This window comes from Pomacea canaliculata, linkage group LG11 (assembly GCF_003073045.1).
Source record: "Pomacea canaliculata isolate SZHN2017 linkage group LG11, ASM307304v1, whole genome shotgun sequence".
NCBI classification, from domain to species: domain Eukaryota; kingdom Metazoa; phylum Mollusca; class Gastropoda; order Architaenioglossa; family Ampullariidae; genus Pomacea; species Pomacea canaliculata.
Window position 1 is genome coordinate 18,302,584 of NC_037600.1, and position 17,572 is coordinate 18,320,155.

General features: G+C 38.2%; 2 protein-coding genes across 5 annotated transcripts in view; one reads left to right on the forward strand and one right to left on the reverse strand.

The window, feature by feature from the left end:
• The first annotated feature begins 257 nt into the window (after nucleotides 1–257).
• Nucleotides 258–6,456, forward strand: LOC112574863 (UPF0428 protein CXorf56 homolog). Its single transcript, XM_025256180.1, has 7 exons — nucleotides 258–613; nucleotides 1,055–1,169; nucleotides 1,426–1,467; nucleotides 2,143–2,272; nucleotides 2,764–2,853; nucleotides 4,404–4,496; nucleotides 5,177–6,456. Exons 1-7 carry the CDS (start codon nucleotides 493–495, stop codon nucleotides 5,228–5,230), a joined length of 645 nt encoding a protein of 214 aa, XP_025111965.1. The 5' UTR covers nucleotides 258–492; the 3' UTR covers nucleotides 5,231–6,456.
• Nucleotides 6,457–8,918: 2,462 nt separating this feature from the next.
• Nucleotides 8,919–17,572, reverse strand: part of LOC112574861 (carboxyl-terminal PDZ ligand of neuronal nitric oxide synthase protein-like) — a 50,885-nt gene continuing 42,231 nt past the window's right edge. For 3 of the 4 annotated variants that reach the window (XM_025256173.1, XM_025256172.1, XM_025256175.1), the window contains exons 6-10: nucleotides 15,301–15,445; nucleotides 13,036–13,157; nucleotides 11,872–12,090; nucleotides 11,288–11,428; nucleotides 8,919–10,688 (exon numbers count right to left, since the gene is read on the reverse strand). In XM_025256173.1, the coding sequence (XP_025111958.1) occupies nucleotides 9,720–10,688; nucleotides 11,288–11,428; nucleotides 11,872–12,090; nucleotides 13,036–13,157; nucleotides 15,301–15,445 (1,596 nt within the window). In that variant the 3' untranslated portion in view covers nucleotides 8,919–9,719. Of the gene's footprint in view, nucleotides 10,689–11,287; nucleotides 11,429–11,871; nucleotides 12,091–13,035; nucleotides 13,158–15,300; nucleotides 15,446–15,895; nucleotides 16,778–17,572 lie in introns of those variants that run through there. The other variant, XM_025256176.1, reaches the window with a different exon arrangement.

The following is a 17,572-nucleotide window of genomic DNA, read 5'->3' on the forward strand; positions in this document are numbered from 1 at the left end:
AGTTGTCTTAGTTCTTATTAAATAAACGGGAAAGGGGGGAGGTCATTTCACCCATTAGATCCAAAGCTAAGGAACCAAGATTAATTCATTTAAATGTGCTCCTTCTTTTAATAATTTATAGTTATTTGTCGATAATATATATCTTTTCTATAATTTTTACGGAAATCCCCCCCCCCCAAAAAAAAAGGTAGACAGCTATTGCGCTAACGTGGACACTTGTATTTCTCAATAGCCTTATGCACACTGCGCGTGTGATGTACGTCACTTCCGCTTGCGTACGTTGATGTAGGGGAGTAAGAGGGAGCTTACCGAAGACTTAGTTTTATCGGAACTTTGATTACTATTTGCCTCTCAGTTTAGAGATTATTTTTATTTCTTGTAGGCTCACGATTTGGTTTGAAATGTAAACTTTGCTGCCAAAATCTCATCGGTAAAACGTGTGGCTGTGCGCTGTATTGCTCATTAGTAACAAGGTATCAGTAACAAGCTGAGATGCCGAAGGTAGTTTCAAAAAGTGTTGTTTGTACGGACACTAAGGATCAGGAAGAATATCAAGGAGAAAAACCGCTGTATGTTTACTACTGCATTTGTGGTCAGATGTCCCTCATCTTGGGTAAAGTTGCATTATCTTTTTATTAGACAAAATGCTTTCGAATGACTTATAATTTAATGACGAAATATCATCTACTGAAACGACACCTGTAGTGTCAGTACTATGTAAACAGTATTTTGCTGAAACAGTGCGGGATTAGGTATATTGCACCCCTGAAACTTTGAGTCAGTGTTGTGTGTGTGAAAGAGAGGGATGAACAAGACTGCATTGATTAACGATCGCTTAATATTAGTGTGTAATATGGTAAGTTTGTCACAAATAAACATTATTAAAATAATTTGAGCTCTACTCAAAGCATAATACAATAGTTAACTAGAAAATACACATTCACATCATTGATACCTGAGAAACGTACATACGTACTCATAGAGAAAAAGATTTTGCAAACTTTATCTCATAATAGCATGGTTAATTCAACTGCTTTTTAAACTAATGTTTCAGATTGCCCATTAGAAAAGCTGCCATTACGTAAAAGAGATGGTGCACGGGTAATTGATGGATCAAAACATGCTCATAAGCTGACTTGTGATCCTGATGAAATTATCTACTTGAGGAGGTATTTTATATTTAGCCCATAATTTTAACATAGTAGTTATAAATTTAATAATTTATAATTTAACATAAATTACATTTTATGTTTTTACTATATCTGATTTATTATTATGAGGAAGGCTTCATACACTGCTGGTGCACGTGGCTCTTTAGCAGAAATGGGTGTATAGTTTATCAAAGGAAGTAAAAGCAAGGGTTGGGCTCCACATCATGGTATGGTTATCTTCTAGTGTTCAGAATTAGTGGTTGTTATGTTTCAGATCTGATGGAATTGAAAAGCAATATCGCCAAAAATGCAAACGGTAAGTTTCAAGTCTCGGCCATCTGACATCCAAATTCTAAAAATGAATGCTGCTGTCTGAAACATGAATACATGAGTCTGTTTGGGGGATATGAATAGTTATGGTATTTAGAGGTAAAGACAATAAATGTAGCCTACCACCTAGAACTTTGTTACCTATGAATGATACTTTGTACTGAAGTATGAGAAGAAGTAAGAAATATTCTAAAGAAACTTAAGCACAGGTATTTGGCATTCAGTCTTGAGTCTGTTTTCATTGATTAGTCTATGTATGTTTTGTTTCAAGACTATAACATCAGTAGTTGATAGCTTGGACAAACAGTTGTTGAGTGTCCGATACATTTTTTTTTTTAACATCTAAACTAAATTTTAGGCATGATTTGTTGTGATAGAACTGAGATTTGTGTGGTGGTCTGCTTCATTACAGCTTTTTACCCAATCAAGTTTACATCTGCATATGTAACCGTGACGGGATTATAAAAACAAATTCGGGTAAAAGATCAGAATTCTACTAAGATTTATCAAACACATTTTTGAAAATGATAAAATTTCTTGTATTCAGAGGGAAAAAACCCCCTATTTTCCCAAGGGGCAAGTTTCACTCTAGTGAGTTACTACATTTACCTGGATGTATATTATTGCAGCATTGAACATTTTGGAGTACTTTATATGACAGGTGTGGTTTGTGGCTGTATTACCATCATCAAGGCAACAGCAGTGTTATGTTTGTTGTGGATGGTGCCATAAAGCGGGAAAGTGAAGGCATTAAAACAGATGTTTATAGTCAGCTAGCAGAACCAAAGAAGGTTTGTTGCCTCAGAATTTTCCAATTTTTTTTCAGTTTTTGTCAGTTATCGCCTTATTTTTGTAAAAAAACATTTTATTGACTCAAACACTTTGCTCCAAAATGATTGCCTCCATGCATGTGACATAAAAACTGCTGTGTGTAAGCATTAAAATATTTTGGAATTTTAATTTTCTTTTCGGTTTTCTGTTAGCTGTATGGTTATATAGAGCTATTTAGTAATGTTGGATAATATGGCAGGTTTGTATGGTTTACTAAAAGTGCTGTATTTTAAAAAGTGGGAACCTCCGACAAGGGACAGCAATAATTCTCTGCAAGAAAAAAACTTTAGACCTGATCAGGGAAACTCTTTTCTCATTTAGAAGATACATAGATATTATTCTTTGTTAAAACCATAGTATATTAGAAGTTTGAATTGCATCCTGGTTAAGATCATCTGTAAGATTTAACCCCGATTTTGTATGTAGATTGATGGGATTAATTTGATTGCAGGTGACCTTGACGAAACACACCAAGAATATGGGCAAGTTCAGCTCTGTCACGGTCTCTACAGTGGATGAAGAAGAAGAAGAGATTGAAGCCGTGAGTTGTTTAATTATCTCATTTTCACGAACGGGTAACGTCTGTATAATGATGTACTGTAATGTACAGCATCCCTGTAATGAAGATCTTCTGCAGTCTTAATAGTTCTGCATGAAAGGGAGTTCTCACTGCTAGGGATGGATTTCCGTCCTGAGAAAAAATCTCAAGAGCCTCATCTGGAAGAATGAGGAAAACTAAAGGAAGACGGTTCCAACAATCATAGTAGTGGAAGTTTTTGAATCATTTTGCATCTCTTAAATGTCACCACTCACGCTATGCTGAGAGGTTGGAGCTATAAAACACTTCCAAATTCTGCTGAGTGCGCTCTGTTGTTTTGGAATGTGCACTTTTAGCAGGAAGGGAGATCAAAAGCTTGCGGCTATATCTAGAAGATTCAGAGAGTTAGCATGTAAAGGCTGACACAGCAGTGAGGGTTAGGGAAATGACAAGGAAAAGTAAGCAAGACTGCAGTAATATCTATACAGAAAATAATGGCTGCATGATTTTGTATTGTCTGTCTCCATCTACTCAGTCTACAGATAATCATTTTAACAGAAACTATGCTTCTGTTCCCTACAGCCAGAGGTAAAATGTGAGTCGTAGTTTCAGACAGAGCTGTTTAAGGCTTTAACAGTACCAATCATTATCAAGAATGATCCTTAAAACATCCCCTTCTTATGGTAGGTTTTATTAGACTAAGAAACTTTTTTTTTTCAGAAGATTTTGGAGGTATTGACATTTTCAAACAATCAAACAATAGAAATTAGAATAATGTGGCAGGAAAAAATGAAAGTAAGCTTCACAGCAAAATATAAAAGACATCTTGAATAAAAATAAGCGTAATCTAATACTTTGAACACTTGCTTTGAGAATGACATGTTTAGATCCCACATTGCTGACTAAAGTTAGAAAAACAAGTTGTTCACCTTATTATCTTAAATCACAAGTTTTTTTTAATATGATATCAGTTTTAGACACAGCCCTGGTATGCAACATTTCCGACTCTCTCTCTCTCACACACACATAATACGTATTCATGCAGGATACTTCTTATAAAAACTATACTGAATTCATTTGTCTAAATATATACAGACTTAAAAATCATAACATCTATTGTCAAAATATTCATAAATGGCAGATCAGTTAATTTTTTTCATAAAGAGTTTTTCTGATTTTGTATACCACAGACCGGTTAAAAAAAATGGGTAGGGTGTCTGGGTTTGACCATTCCCAGGAAAATGGCTCTCACCAACACGTCCTTCAGTCATAAGAATTTTACAGGCAATGTTAGCATGATGACTGTGTATGTTTGTTAACTTTTATGGTCTACCCTAATTAGGTTTGTGCTAAATTTTGATATCAAAGTATTTTTAATTCAATTGTCTCAATGTGCATTGGTTATGACTTTGTTGGTATAATTTATGAAGAAATTGTTTTGGATGCTGATATCATAAAATAATTATGCGTTTTGGAGTGTAAGTACAAGCTTCCAAGTCTTTTATGGCTGTTATCTTTCTTGACTGTCATATTTCTTGTCTGTCATCTTACAGAAAGAAATAGCTGACTCATATGCAGCCAATGCACTTGTCATTGAGAAGCAGCTTGTCAGGAAAGGCATGAGCAAGCGCAAATTGCTAGAACAGGTATGTATGAATGTTGAACATAATGTGCATATGTACATTGCCACACATTTGATAGCAGATCTGGTAGTGATGAGGTATGTAGGAATGTAGAGCATGGTGTACATTGCCTTACATGTGATAGCGGATCTTGTGGTGACGAGGTAGTCATTAAAATAGCTCCACCTACCTTTGAGTAGAAATTGCCAGAGAAGGTCCTCAAGATAAAATATTTCAGCCCTTTTGTAGCTTTTTGTAGGGTGTCCTAATCATATGCAGAATGTGCAGAATATTTGTATCTTGAAAGGAACAGAGAAGGAAAAGAAGGGAAAGGTTTGGGTATTTAAGTAGCAATAGGATAGTGTGCAGTTCTGTCCCAGCTAAAGAATCTTTGCTACTGCCAGTATTGCATAATCTCTTTTACTTTGCATTAGCAAGGCTGACAGAAATTACGCAAAGCAGAGCATAACATCAACAGGATTCCAAAACTCTTCTACCTAATCCTAACCCTGATCTTTACCCATTCTTTCCAATGTTTATTCTTTATTGCTTTATGGCATTTCTTAGTTCTAACAATATTTCAGATTTTATTGTTATAGAATTGAATAGTTTCCTTTTTTTTATGATTCTGAAAGCAGCATGTAAGGGACTGAGTATGTTGTTTGAACAACATGCACATCTAAGGGATTTACATTTTTTTTCAGGCTGAAGAAGAAGCTAAAAAGATCAGGCCAAAGGGGACTCTAATAGACAAATGATTCAGGGAGGAATAATACTGTAGATATGCACGTGTGTGTCAGCGAGGCAGTGAGAGAAGGGGTGAATGTTTATGATATAATGACATGGAGGGACATGAACCCTTCTCAGCATCAGGAAAAGGATATCATCAAATTTTGTAGTGACAAAGCTACAAAACCCCTTATATATATAAATGTGTGTGAAAGTAAGAGAACGCGAGTAACATTTCTGATTGAAGATGTTCAGCTGTTTCAGTTCTATTATCTTTACAGAGAAAATATTTGCAATAAAGAAATACATAATGATCAGTGCATTTTTAAAATGTTTTTGTGGTGGCTATACGAAGGACCTTTTAATATTGGGAACAAATGCTCTTAATTCAAAATTGGTATTATTATGCTCATGCAGTATCGGATAAATAAAAATCAGTTTTCAAGAACGTATGTGAAACATACAGAATTGCCAACTTTAAATGAGAAAAAATCAACACATCGTGGAATTGACTGTCTTTGTCTCTTGCGACACCACAATTGTAATTGGTTTCTAACAAGAGTCTGAAAAATATAATTGTTGGCTGTGAAAAGGGGAGGTCATTGCTGACTGCACAGCATAAAACACCAGTCATCTTTTGTTCATTTTTGATTACTGATCTGCCAGCTGGCAGGCACAAGTATTGCACATATCCATTTCACACTTACAATTGACCACACTTACATTTAGCCTGAATATTTTTTAAAATTGTAGTGTTAATACATTTGCATAAAGGGTTCTTAGGGTTAGTGTGTATATGATACTTCATCAGTGATCATGCTAATAAGTGCTTGTGGCATAACAGAAAAATAGATATCAAACAAAATTATCCATATACTATTCACCATTGAATTCACCAAGTGGTCTACGGATGCCTAAAAAAATACTAGTTCGTACAATGATAATATTGGTAGCAGAGAAGGCTTTAGTTAGGCTTATGACCAATCTGTCTTGCATATGAAGATACTTTTGTATTTTATTTTCACTCAACCTTGCTTTCATGCTAATATAAAGTATACAGATAGAATGAAAAAGTACACCACTGGTCTGTAAAAACTTGTTTTAATGTTGGCAGTATGTTAGTAACATTAATAACAACGAACAAATAACTAACAATGCTTAATTTAGCACAAACAGTCAACAGTGTATCAACCTGATGTTATTCAGTCTACAACAATATCACTAATATCTGTCTTGCATTAGAAAGCATTTTTTTCTCAAAACTATTTTGTGGTCATGCCTTACCTCAGAGATGAGTGCAAGTACATACAATTTGATTTCTCAGGTCTGTGCATTTGCTCAATTAGTGCACCAATTTCAAAATTAAAAAAAATACAAATGTGCAGAAACAGGAATTTAGTTCCAGCTGGTTTTACTCAAGATAGCATGTTTCATTTTATGCAAGTTTCGTTGGATTATGCCTCAGAATTATGCAAGATTTAGATAAGTAAAAGTTGGACCGTCAAGCAACAACTTTTCTGGTGACCCTAACATGTTTCTCTTTTTATATAAAAAATAATGCAACACTCCACATCAACATGCAATGGCAGCATGCAGCATGGCTAAGAATGGACGAACAAAAACATCTTATGGATGTCATGACAAAATAAATTTTTATTGTGCCCACTCAGTTTCAAGACAATTTAGAATCGTGGAGAATAAGGATTTTTAAAGGTTTTCCATGAACCAAAAGACAGCAGTAGCCCCGGTTCCCAGTCACTTAATCCCCAGACACTTCATCCCCGACACTTCATCCCCGACACTTCATCCCCTAGACTTTTAATCCCCAGACACTTCATCCCCAGACACTTAATCCCTAAACTAAATCCTTAACTATAAAAATTATGAAGTCAGCGAAAAATTTAATTGAAATTCAAATTCAAATCATGCTATTAACTTCAACATCATTTGAACATCAACAACATTAGTTAAAGTTCATATAAGCTAGTAAATTTAATGTTCTTCAACAATATGATATGAAAATTGTTCTTGAGTGTCGGGGATGAAGTGTCGGGGATGAAATGTCTGGGGATTAAAAGTCTAGGGGATGAAGTGTCTGGGGATTAAGTGACTGGACACCAGTAGCCCCAGAAGCTCTGCAAGAAGTAAAGGAGCAGTCTATGGCTGGGGGGGATAACCTTTGACACCTCATCCACTTTTCATTTTTTGTTGATAGAAAATCACACTTTTTTTTACAGTATTTGTATCCATAATCATGATGAACTTTGCCTTACAACTGCACAATTGCTTGGGCATATTGGCACCCAGTGCCCAATCTCATGGTAGCTATAGCAGATGATAATTTCAGATGGCATAATGAAGTATTAGGAAGTAATGGAGCAAAAAGATGTAATTAGTTGTAAATAAAATCAGAGCATGCTTAAGCTTAACATACTTTCAAAGCAAAGGTTATGCAATTACAAATTATTAAAGGAAACAGGTCAGAAAAGCATGATTTTAATATTTAGTAGATGATTCTTGTACATTTAATTTATCTGTATGTTTTCTGTGAATATTTGGAATAAAGCTAATAGGAAAACAATTACAATTGATAAAACACAATCAGGCAGCTAATCTAGCTTATGGGATTACACAATATGGACTTTTGGTGGGATTTATTCATCCCTTGTTTGTATTCTTTCCACACCTACAAAAGTTTTTTTTTAATGACTGCTTTTTTTCTAGAAAAAGATGAAACTTTAAGACAAGATTACCCGACATGAATCAAGAAAGAAAAGCAAAAGTGAAACACAGAAAAACAATTATGGCATTTTAAAAATATTAAAATTTTTTTTTACAATGACAGTACAAACTGTAGGACATCACTGTTGAGATATTTATTTCATACCATTCTTATTGAATGCTTATCTGACATTGGATTTCAATTTGAAAGTAAAGTAAGAGCCTTAGTGTGCAAATGAATATTGTATGCTACATATAGTCTCTTATGGCAAATGTGCCGACTCACTTGTTGTAGGGCAATGTAAAAGGTAAAACTTTTTAACAAAAAGGCCTTAACCTTCAAAACTCTGCTGACCTATCTTATAAGTGTTCACTGTATTCCTTGACATATTTTGTCAAATCTGTGACCTGTCTCATAGCTGCGTACTGTATTCCCTGTGTTGTAACTAACTGTTCACTGTTTCCTACCTTGTAACTGTTCTTGCAGTTCCCTGACATACTTTGTAACTGTTAACGCGGTTTCCTGACTTGTTCACTATAATTATTTAATACTTTTACTCATGTCTGTAATCCCCTCACAGCCTATTTGCACCATCTGTAATACTAACCGAAAGGTAGAAAACACATGTGTGTTCCTGTCGAGCACTTGTAAGTGCAATGTATCTCACCAGTGCTTGTACTAGGGTGACTTGGGTATCAACAACACATCTTGACAGTATTTTACGAGTAGCTCAATTACATATCAATTGTGGCTACACATCATTATGAATAGCAAAAGGCTTGTATCTTTCTTACTTCCCTCATTGATAATTTATAACCTTTGTCATACAACTAGAGTTCTCAACAGTACAGTTTACTTGCTGATGCTGTTGGTTGTATGTGCTTGTCATTGTTAGATTACAGAACAGCAAACATTTGCTTCCACAGATGATATTAATATCTGTGGCAGCAATAAAGAAGGGATTACAGATACATTGATATATAACCACCAAGGTTTTATTGTGCTTCTGTGACCTGTTAGTCACTGTGTGCATAGATGGTAATCTATATATTTGATATAGTTTAAGTAACACCATGCTGCCTACATTTTTAAAAAATATTTGTAATTCTAACTGATTTTTTCATTAGAGTGTATAGATGTTCCGCACTGAAGGATAGGAGGGTGTGAGCTGTGTTGTGACTCATATACTACAGGCTATATTTTAGGGCTGATATTTCTACCCAGAGCTACCATAAGCAGAATGCTGGTATGAAATACAAAGGTAATTTCTGTTGTTTGTTTAACTGTAGTGATCACTTTTTACTACAAAACTACTGAACATTTACTTGTAGATTAATACATAGGTAATTAAACACTTCAGTCATTTGGAAACACTAAAGATAACTTTACAAAATATCAGTTAGTGTTTAAAAGACAACAATGTAGAAGCATCTAAGATTATAGTTGCTGAATGATTCAAAGAAAATCAAAGACGAAAAAAAGAAAAGACTGGATATTGCCTTTGAAAGCGGCTGTTCTCTTTAGTGTATTAGGAGAAAGGGAGTTCATTTTGACAGACAGGTCGAAGCCTTATTGCTTCCCTTTCTTAAGCGAAAGTAGGGTGTTTTGTTTCTTAGTTAATGGCAGCGATGCACCTGTTTGTTTTTTTTTGTACTTCGTAAAATCATGTGACCAGTTGCATGTATTCGCTTACAGATGAACATGCTGATTTGAGCCGTAGCACATGTGGCCATCTTACTACTACCCCATGAAGTATATTACTCAGAAAAGTCTCAGGGTCACCTGATGTGCAGTGGTCAGGTACACAGACTGTCAAACTCCTCAAGAGCAGCTAATTCAGCTTTCTGAACAGGTTCTTTTGTGGGTGTCATGCTTATGTCTTCTGAGTTGTCACTGTTGTCATCAGACGTATAACTTATCCTCATTTTCCACCTCCCATCTAAGTGATGGACTTGTCCATTGTTTAGGTCATTGACCCTGAGGTCAAGCTTTTCACGCAGTGCTGTGATGGAGGCAATGCTGTCCCGATTCCCTTCACTATAGAAGGAGGATTTTGTGCTGCTGTCGCTATAGCGCAGGGCTCCCACATGATTGGTGTTGTTGCCCCTGTTGTAGCTGTTGTGAGGACGATAAATGACAGCAACACCACCACTGCTGCTGCTGGCACAAGTGGAGTAGTAGTCAGAATCCAACATAGTTCTGCCATTGAAATTAGCATTTGTGTCGGACACAGAGGTTGCTGGCATGGAAACTCCTCCAGAAATACTAGCACCTCCATACCAGCTTCCTCTCTCTGAACGGTCCATACTGCGATTGGCCCGCAGCACACGGGGAGGTGGGTCGATTCTTGGTGCTGAAGCACTCATCTTAAGGTCTAGTCTGTTACCGCTGGCATCCTGCAGAGGAAGTGGAGTGATGATCTGCACTTTGTCTCCACTGGTCCCATCCCTTCTGTCCAAAGCAGCAGAGGTGGGGTTGAAACTACTTTCAAACGGATTGCAAGGAATCTGTTTAGATGGGGTGCTGTTGAGGTTATGTGACCAGCCATTTGTATCAGCATGTGCCAGGCTGAAAGATAGACTGTCAGAGGACATCTCTTTGTGACCACTGTCAGGTGACTCAGCATCTAAGCTGGCAGCCTTAGTGTTTTCATAAGTGGCATTATTTGTGACAGCATTTAGGTAGGAGTTATCCTCTGCATCACGAAAGTCAGGCATGTAGACAGGTGCCGAACGTGGAGTGGTAGGGTCTGGTAAAACGGGGACCTGAAATAAAAAGTCGAATATTTAGGTCAGTGACAAGACAGATAACTGAAAATCATGCTAAATCTGCAAGGAGTGAATTAATTCTTCAGGCTGAAAATCGGAAAGTGACCGAAACTGCATGTTTTGCCACATTAATATCACCTTTAAGGACCCTTGATAATCTGCCATGATAATAAGAATATTTTCCACCACCAACTCTAAAAAAAATTGAAAAAAATATAAACTCATTTCCTACGATAGTGCCACAATAGCTTAGTATGTCTTATCATAATTTTAAAGAGTGAAACAGCAGAACTAGCTAGACAGAGGATACATTGAAGGTAGTAAATACTTCTAATCTAACTGTTGGGTGTGAAACTGATTTACATTAAAGCTTAAGTCCCATTCTTAGCTTATAGAAGCTACACAGTGATTCTTTCTCATAGGATACTGTGAGGTTGCGTGACATCACCTAACTTTGTGTATCTGTGTCCAACATGTTTGGAGATACAATACAGGAGATACAATACAGTACAATATTATTTGGTGATTGAGATTCTGGCCCAATTTCATAGGGTGTTCAATATGAAAAACATATGGTTAGAGGCATAGAAACCAACCTGTGGAGGAGTTTGGAAAATGAGTTCAGAGTCAGACGAAATGCCTGTGGCCTTCATTTCAAAAGTTTGAAGGCGGTTTACAAGCTGTGACACATGATCCAACAGGTCCTTGTTATGCAGCAACAGCTGGTGAGCACGAGCCTGCATACAAAACACAGGATGAACTTAGCAAGAGCTTGTGACCATGAATCTGCATGAAAAACACATTATATGATTGCATGTATCTTACCAAATGTGAAACACTGCACCTCCCATGAGTAAAAGTGCATCTTACACCACATGGTATCTCACAAACACTGACATGAAACTGAAGGCTGTTTGTATAAGGTAAGAGGTGTTTGAGAAGTAAACAATCACTTGATATAAACATAATACACAAAGCTACAAAAATAACATGAGGTTACAGATAAAATAACATGAAGTGTATAAATAAGGTCAAAATATTTCCGTAGTCTACAGGGATCTTTGAGATCTTTAAGAACTGACATGGCATCAAGACTGAAAATAAAATAAAAAAAGGATAAATGAAATAAATCCGAGCGTAAAAGGTTATTAAATTTCTTGAAGGAAAAGGCTGTTTTCACCTGGGCTTCAATTCGAGCCGCAGTTTCAGCAGATAACTGGTCTTTGAGGAGGTGAACCTGTGCGATAGCAACTTGGGTCTGGTGCTGCTGCTGCTCCAGCTGCTGACGCAACAGCTGCATCTGATGATGGGTGGAGAGTGGGAGCTGTGTGTTGTCCTGGTCACATTCACCCAGCATTACAGGAGAACCCAGCGGTGAGGAAATGGTTGTGCCCCCCACCTGAAACCCCAAAGACAAGTCATTTTTTTCATCAGTTGACCAGGGAAATTATTTGCATGCATTTGCTTACTCCATTCAATCATACAACACACACTGCATTTAATGTATGCAAGAGTAACTGTGTGCAAGAAAGCTGAATTATCTTTTACACACAACCATGTGCACAAATCTACAGGTGTGTTTAGACACCCTCTCGCGCCCTCTCGTACAGGTGTGTTTAGACACCCTCACTGGTGATGTAATGTTGATTATTTTTCCCCTGGTAAGGTCTACTAAGCCAGAGTGTTTACTGTCAAGTATATAAGCCTATGGTAGCTACCAGGTTACTATAATATTCATTTTAAAAGAGAAGTGTTTTTATTAGAGTACAAACTTTGGCAGGCCCTGATCACAAGAATTTAATAAACAGCTCCCAGTTCCCTGCTCTTTCAAGGCAGCGTCCTCTCTGGCATATTATCTGCTTAAACTACAAGAAGGGTCAAGGGTGCAACTTGGGAAATTGATTTGAGAAGAGACTGACAAGAAGTTTTCCTGCTGAAGGCATCATTGTAATAACCAAAAATGTTCCTTGGTCTTCTAATGACAGGAAAAAAATTGAGGAGATAAAGAGCGTGTGTGTGTGAGAGAAGACAGAGCGTGCAATCACATATCATAAATCCTTTCTGTGAACAATAGAGGAGGCTCCCTAATAAAGATGATAAAAACGATATTCCCACTCAACAGTTCAATGGTCCTAGAACATGTAAATAACAATCAGTCTCCAAGACCAAATGTTCTGCTTAATTTGTGTCACTTGTCATCTGGCTGCCTTGTCACTCTGCTAAAGATTCAGCAATGTGATAGGTATATGTGATAAATATGATAATTATGCTAGTAATTACTATTGCCTTGCTCACAACAAAAGCGTGTTGGATATTATGTTTGACAGGCGACCCGACTACTCACTGAGTGCAGAAGTTGTTGTTTCAATGCCAAGTCAGTTGGCGGCGAAATCTTTTCTGACTCTTCGAATTGATTTTGACTTTTGGTGTTCAGCTCTTTTTCTTCAACAATATCTGCATCCTTGTCTGAAAATTGAAAAAAAAAACCAATGCTGCACACTTCTTGCTTTGTGAATTTTTTCCTGTAAATTAATGTCTTTATTGTGGAAGGTTTAAAAGAAGCTAACATTGTTAAAAAGGCATGACCAAACTCGATATTATTATTCATGTAAATTGCTAAGAATGAGTAGAACGACAGGCAAAGAGTTCTGGTAATGCATGCTGCCTTTGATCTCCCTCCTAAGTAGCCTGCCTATGAACTGCACGACACCCGACTACACTATCAATCATCTGTGAGGGGGCGAACAGTGCACCTGTCAATATGACATGACTGGCTGCTGACTTGTACACAATGTACACCAGATGCCGAGTTTTCTACTATCCACATGGACAACCACAGCAGGTTTCAAGTACAAACTTCAGCTGCTGATTCTCTCAACGACACATTCTGCCTGTCCACACTCAACAGCATTTATTCTGTAAGAACTATATAAACACAAAATTGGAAGGAATTGTGCTTGAAACGAATCATTCAAGACCAGCTTAGGACAGGACATTTACTAAAAATACTATATAGTCCAGAAAATCAAGTGGTAGCTGTAATAATTACTGATGAAATGCTCAAGTTAATATGTCAGTTATGTCAAGGAGGGGAATGCTGTGATATGACCTCATGTTCATGCTGATATTTGCACTCATGTATCTGGAGAATAAAAGCAGCTATTCACCCAGATTTGGGGAAATAATGTCTTGCACAGAACTTTACTCATTAGAAAAAAAAATTGCATCCTCCATAGTTTTTTTTTAAAGCCCAGGTTCATTCCCCTTTTCTTTTCCGTAATTTTCCCCCAAGTGTTATTCCAGAAATTATTTCTCACAACATTGGACCCAGTTGCAGAGTTAACATAATTGAAATGGTAACATAACCTAGATTATTAACCGACGTCCCAGTACAAAAAGAGAAAGAAAGAGAGAGAATTATGCAGTGCACTCGGGGTAGTCACAATGGCGCACAGCAGTGGCGAGAGACTCAAGTCTTCAAGAAGACAGAGCTTGTTATCGCGCACCAGCTCCACTCGTAATTGGCAGCCAGTCGGTCCGTGTTGGCCTGAAGACAGGAAGCCTGTGTAACAACACCCTAGGTTGCCTGTATGAAACCTGTTATGAAACACTCATTGTTGACTGCGGAAAGCAGCGCAGGCCGCAAGGTATGGATGGGTGCACGTGCTCCCTTGCAGCCATTTTCTACTAAAAGCATTGCTGTGTTCTCCGTTATATTCCATCCTAACTCACAGCTGACTCGGACAGCATTCAACAATTTCAGAATCCTGGCTTTGTATTTCTAGTAATTCCCTTGTCGTGTAGCATTTCTTACACGATACAACGGCTGCGTCATCGAGTTACTGTTGTCTGTGTCGAGTCCAATGCAGCACCCTGACCAAGAATAGCACAACATCTATAATCATCGCTGTCATGTCTGTGTGGATGTCGTCCCTGTCAGCCTCTAGAAGCGATGAAAGCACTGCACTCCACGCCCTCTGGTGACCGCCAATCTTTCAGGTAGCGCGTGCATAAAAGCCTCTGGTCTGCTATCAGTGGCAGTAAGGTAGAGAACCTAAGGTGTTAAGTCCCGTTGTTTTAATGACCAACTGACTAACTATAAGTGGTTAACATTTTTTAAGCAATAGTACGTGGATGGCCGAGCTCCCAACACCCTACCCACCCCTTGTCCCCCCAATGTCCTTCCTTCGTGTTGCAGGAAAATGTCGGAGTCACTACCGGCACGAGCTTGGCCATCTGTCATGGACTTGCGGAACTCTTCACCATCATGAACTACTTTGTGGGAAGCCCAGACATCGTCTGGATGACGATCGGTTTGGTGAACATCTGTCACTGAATGTTTCAGTCCTAGTAGACAGCTCATACAAGCCCAGTCTGCACGTTCGCCATCGTATGAAACACAAGGTGTGTCTCGGATGCTGCTCGTGTTTGAAGGGTGGGACAAACTCTACACTGATGGGCTTGTGACACTTAGGACATCAGTGTGTTGCCTTAACAACGGTAAACTGTTTTACCAATGACCAATGTTGCGATAGCAACAATAAGCTGTTATATTATATATCTCAATGACTGCAGTGTGGGGGGTAATGACAAGTTAGAGTTACCGTACTTTTCGTCACTCGACGTTCGTTGTCCTCGGAGGACCGATCGCTGCTCTCCTCCTTGAGGTCGGAGTTGGGGCCAGTGGAGGCGCTGAGCTTGTGACAAACCTCGAACGCCTGACCAATGGTGCGCACGATCCGCATGGCCTGACTCTGCAACACACACACCAGCACTTCAGCTTGTCCTCCTTCTCCTCCTCATTATCCAGTCATCCATCTATCTATCTATTATCAAAATCATCATTATTACTATGTCGATCTAGTAACCTATCAAGTTTATATATAAAATGTAACAGCTGTAAATCTCCATTTACATATTAGATACGATAAGCAGCTGCAATCTGCTAGCCAGAAACAATATATTTATATATTGAATGTCCCAGTCTTGCACTGATACACTCAAACAAAAACACGCAAGTTAACAGGTCATACAGCATATCTGAGAGGTACGACTCCTAACAGAACAAGTCACACGACACCACTGCATATTTAAAAGATAAAAACAGATGTTAAGTTGTCCATTACATCACAATATATATATATAGGATGACATGGGTGAAGACCATAACTCTGTGTGTATATATTTAGAGAGAGAATACCAACCCGTCGACTGCCCCTGTGTGGTGGAAGCTGAGGATGCGCCATTTTGGAGGCTCAGCAGACGATCAGCAGACAAATGATGATTGTCACCTCCTCACCCCGTACAGAACATGTTTACATCCCCAAACATAACATAAACAGAGTTTGTTGTCTTACTAAGATCAGTCCAACATCATTTAGAGACGAAGAGTACTCTAGGAGTTCAAATAGAAAGGACCTTCTTCATGACTTGCATCATCAATTTTCCAAAGTGTCAGCCACAGTGAGACTCGCGTTCCTGCAATTAAAAGACATCTTCACAAGGGACCAAGGCAGGATAAGAAGAGAAAACAAATCCATCTTATGACGGGGTCTCATTAATTCTAAGTGGACTAAGCGCTTGGCAACACGCACTGATGCTCGGCCTGCCTGTGGAGTACAGACAAGAGCCTCTTCCTGCAAATGCAATGGCCATGCAAGTCCTGAGCATGTCTTCAGCGCGGCTTCAAGAGCAGATAGATCATGCCATTGTAGACACTTCTTCCCTTGACCGATGGCTCTCAAGGTCCTATTTCTGATCGGGAATCCAATCGCTTGAAAAACACAGTGCCCCATCCCCTGTACTTCAACCTCGCCTCGCCAGCACCCACTGCCAGCATGGGCGCCAAGTTGAAAAGAGGAAAATCAATGTACATTTAGACCGTTGGACCTGACATGTTACCGCTTTTTAAGGACACCATCGACAGACAGGAGCGGACACCACCTTGTGCTTGGCCTTTGCTGTCTGACTCTGCTGAGTGCTTTTATTGATGCTCTAACTCACGAGATGTTTGAGCTGAAGTCCAAAGAAATGTTCTTCGAGATTTCATGGTTTAGGAAAGATAAATAAAAACAGAAGCTGAATGTTAATGTCTAATATGAAAGTCAGAAGTGAGATATGAGCTAGTACAATGCTAAGTCGAATGTGATCAAAATTTTCAGTGGCAACACAAAACCTGCACAATGTTATAAATTTATTAAAGCTATTTGAAACTGTAAAAATAGTAAAAACAAATTTTAATTTGATTACTAAAATCTATCAAATAATGATTTTATTCATTCAAGAAATAATTCAATTAATCAAGTGCATTTTTGAATTAGCGTCTGTCCTGTCTAGCTGGTTTTTTTTTTTTTTTTGGTACATGAGAGATTGAACTGTAGGCGGATCTGGAGTTCTGGACTAGGAGGACAGCAGAACTTATTTGTGGACGAAGTTCCAGAGAAAGACCAGCATGTTCACGCGCGCCGCCATGTCAACTCTAATTTCACGCGCCGCCGACACTCACCACGAGACTGAGCCAGGGGCGGATGCCTCAAACGCCGGCAGATGGGCAGGCGCGACCTTTTCTTTCCGCACCAGTGACCAGCGCATTTTTATTTTAACCTCTATTTTTAAAATGTGAACATCGTTTGCCAAAAAGCGACATACTACTGAACGTTAAAATCGCCATTATTCACAATGGAAAAAACCCGCATTTTTTAAATTTTTCTAAACAACTGCTTGTCAACAATCCATCAACTACTTTCGAAGGAATGAGCAAAGACCTCGTAGAATGACATTCTTCTGGATCTTTTTTTTTATATCTTATTTCAAAATAAATCCTGTGGAAGGACTCAAGAATTATTTCTGCCGTTTCACAACAGTTAACGATCACGATCTTA